At 41.1% G+C, this 3853-nt stretch overlaps 1 protein-coding gene across 1 annotated transcript in view; it reads right to left on the bottom strand.

The window, feature by feature from the left end:
• The window catches only part of FCRLB (Fc receptor-like B), a 13015-nt gene extending 9987 nt beyond the window's left edge, over positions 1-3028 (bottom strand). The window contains exons 1-3 of the mRNA XM_006902748.1: positions 2984-3028; positions 2164-2184; positions 928-1182 (exon numbers count right to left, since the gene is read on the bottom strand). Of these exons, the coding sequence (XP_006902810.1) occupies positions 928-1182; positions 2164-2184; positions 2984-3014 (307 nt within the window). The 5' untranslated portion in view covers positions 3015-3028. The remainder of the gene's footprint in view (positions 1-927; positions 1183-2163; positions 2185-2983) is intronic.
• Positions 3029-3853: the final 825 nt, after the last annotated feature.

Below are 3853 nucleotides of genomic sequence, written 5' to 3'. Positions count from 1 at the left end.
CCCAAAATCTCTGTAAATGTTTATGAAAATTAATAAAATATAATTATAGAAAAAAACCACAATGTGTATTAATGGAATGTCAATTTGCTTTGGAAGCTTTTACTCAACTCACAATGCGGCAAGGGGGGGGGGAGAAAATGAAGGGAAAAAACCCAACCAACAAAAGTAAAAACCCACTTCCTCTAGCTGCACTCAACCTACCAAAGGATCCCATACTTTCGTGCTTTGCTCTGCCCTTTCCAGTCCTGGTCCCTTTCTAGAGTTCTCTGCTTATTATCTCAAGTTTTCCGAATCTCTGCTCTTCTGAAGATTCACATAAACAAACATATTTATTTGCCTCACACTGTGGCAGGATGAGGAATTCTGCTGGTGCTGTGGCTAAGGCATTCAATTGCTAGCCAAAAGGTCAATGGCCCAAACCTGCTAGTCATTCTTCAGGTGAGAAAGGAGGCATTCAGCTTCCATAAAGATTTACAACCTTGGCAAGCCCATGGGACAATTCTACTTTATCCTGTACATTGCTGTGATTTAAAATGGACTCTTTAGTGGTAGGTTTGGTGTGGTTTTGGAGTGGCTTCTGAAAACAGTTTTGGAATCGTTCAAAACTACTACTCCTGAGGAGTTTTAATACAAGAGAGCTAACAATTTGTTCATTAAGGCGTAGAGTTGATTATTTCATGCTGAATATTAATGATATCGTTTTAGTCTGACAGGCCACACTTTATATTAAAAACTTAAAGAGACTCTTTTCTGCACCTCCCACATTGAACAGTGCAGCTTCCTATCTCCTCCAGACACCCAAGACAAGCCTCACTGTGGCGGTGTTTTCCTGTCCAGATGGGAGTGGTCCAGTGTTCTCTACCACACAAGGACTCAGTGTCACTGAAGGTAATCTAATGCTCCTCCCCTCATATTCTTCCCACTCACCATTGGATACAGAGAGGTGAATGGGGTCACTGACGGGTGCTCCCCTTGTCTGGCATCTGTACACCCCTGGTGCCTGCACCTCAATGGTCTTCTTGTGTGAGGGTAGGAGTAGGTGGCCCAAATACCAGAGCGTGCTAATGGGTCGGAGCTCCAGGAGCAGGGGATGGTACCCATCACACCGCAAAGTGACTCGCTCCCCCTTGAAGATTGTAGTCCAGGGTGGGTGTAGAGACAGTATAGGCTTCTCCAGAGTAGCTGTGGGTGGGAGGAGTATGGAAAAGAAAATCAAGGAGAGATCCTCAAAGATGCAGGCTAAGTCACAGAAATCTGAAAAACCCCAGGTTCCAGGACCCAGTTCATGTTATTAACTCACTTTATATTCATCAGGCCAAGATTATTAGTCTACTCACACCAAATTTACTGGGAAAGTGGGTAACTGAGTTTGTAATTGAGTTACAGGGATTGAAAGTAAGTAGGGCTTGTTAGTTAAATTTGTGTCTTCTAGGCTGCAACAGTTCCATGATGCATCTTCAAGGATATGAATATGTATGACTGAGCACAATTGATAACAGTGAATCTAAATTTCAAAATCAATCTCCACAATAGTCTACCTGTTTCCTACTTGCCCTTTAGAGTAGTGAGAGAAGATCTTTACACTGAAACCTACAGCATCCCTTTTCAGAAGGAAGTAGCTAAGAGAATACACCTTCCCCTTTTCCTTATGAATCAGGGTGAATTCTCTCTCAGGGAGGAGTGATAGGGAATGGCAAAGGACACACTGACAAAGGAGATTAATCAGAACTGGTTTTGACAAGCACTGTGGCAATGGGACAATTAAACTTTCAAGGAATATTCCACCTGAATCCTTCTGATCATATGGAGATTTTTGAAAGTATTTCTTTGAGTTTATTGTGTTTAATTTGTTTTATTTGTTTGTGTATAAAGGATGCTCATCTAGATGGTAACGTAATTATGATAAAAACAAAAGGGGGAAATATGGGAAGCCAATACTAAATATTTGTAATAAACTGAATGCTATATATATATGTAATAAACTGGATGCTATTTAAATTTTTAAAAAAATAAAATAAAAAGAGAAACAAGGTGGGGGGAAGTAAGTAGGAATGGACATTCTTCCTGAATAATCAGAAAGTGATGTGTCTGTTCAAGCAGATCACTTAGGGGGCTTGGAAGAGAGACTATGGAAAACTGGGTTGAAGTATATCTGAGACTCACCAGCTTCTCCACTGCTTGGAACTGCAAAACAAGAAATAAAACAAGAAAGAGAATGAGAAATAGGAGGAGGAAATGGAATACGTGGCTAATTAGCTTCGTGAACAACTGCTTTACTGTAAGCCAGGAGACCTGGATAGTGCCCATTTATTATTACTGAATATTTTGATCAAAGATTCTATGAAAGAATCCTGGTCAAAAGGAGGAAGGAATAGAGATAGCCTTTCTGGAGCCTACAACTCTGAGTGAAAGAACAAAATTATTCTCTTAGATAATCTTTAAACCAAAAATATGCACTGAAAAAAGCCCCAAACACCAGTTAGATTAACTAATAAAAAGTGACCCCTTGAGCATCTTCTATGAACTACCTATAGAACGTCAAATTGACAAGAGCAACTTGAAATATTACATAGGAACCTTATAAGGCAGTGAGTATTAACTTAGGGAGAAACAACTCAGAGAAGGATGAGAATGGTTACACAACCAAAGAATGTAATCAATGTCGCTGAATTCCTATGTAGAAACAGCTGAATTCATGTATGTTTTCCTGTGTAAATTCTCAATGACAAGAAATAAAATTTCAAACAAATATAAACTAAGGAAGAAAACATTTGAGATGAAAAGAAAGAAAGAGACTCTCATGGATATCAGAAAGACTGACATTATTGAGACCTGTTTGTGTTCTCTGCCTCGAATTTCTCCAGCTCTGAGAAAGCCTTATCCATCCCAAAACAGGTAATGGACCTTTTGGAATTTTCACACACGCCGACATGAATTTGTCCCTCCCTTTATCCCACCTCCCAATGCCCTAATGAGGACTCACCTAGGAGCAGGAGCACTGTCAGTGTCCACATGATAGACCTGCATGCAGCAGCTGCAGAGGAAGAGAGAGGTGGTGAATTGGGGTGGGAGAGAGAAAGAAAGGAAAGATGGAATTTAGAGAATACCAAACACTGGTTCAGTAGTAACACTGTTAGGAGAATTGTTTCTCCCACCCATTCCTTGCTCTTCATAATGGTGGACTAGAGTTGGAGGCAGGTTGGATATGCATGTCCTCTCTCCCTAGGGTACTCAAAGCACTAAGTCCTGCTCCACCTATCACCCCTAAAGCCACCTCATATCTCGGGCTAGTCCCACGCCCAGTTTACAGAAAAGGTCTGCGGATCCTGTGCTTGTTCAGCCTGAAGATCTTGAGTCTTTTCAGAGCAATTCTTGTTGTTGTGTACAGTAGAGTTAAAATGAAGTTGGAAACAACCCACAGGTGACCTTCCTGAGGTTTTAAGAGGCAGTTCATTGCATGGGAGGAGATTGCCAGGTTAAACGACTTTGTCTTGCCAAGCATCTGGTAGATTCAAGCCACACACTTTTGAATTGGCAATGCAACTCTTTATCACTAAGCCACCATAACCACGTAAATCCCCAGGTTCTGGCTGGTGACCTACAATGTTCAGGCTTTCATTGACATGACACTTTCCTCACTTCCTTCACTTTCCAGCTGGCCCAGTAAGCCTCATTTGAACAACATGACATGTCCTCATGATCTACATAGACTTTTTTTCCCCCTTCTCCTTTTTCTACTCACTCTCTGATGACAGACTTGAGACCTACCAAGGTCATTATTTGTTTCTGTAGAGCTTACTTACATCCTCTTACAGATGAGTGGACAGAAAGGGATGACTCACCAACCACTCTT

Source organism: Elephantulus edwardii, unplaced genomic scaffold (genome assembly GCF_000299155.1).
Source record: "Elephantulus edwardii isolate Elephantulus edwardi_28Jun2011 unplaced genomic scaffold, EleEdw1.0 scaffold00446, whole genome shotgun sequence".
NCBI lineage: Eukaryota > Metazoa > Chordata > Mammalia > Macroscelidea > Macroscelididae > Elephantulus > Elephantulus edwardii.
The sequence above is the reverse complement of the archived record's forward strand: the minus strand, read 5'-3'. Positions and strand labels throughout refer to the sequence as shown.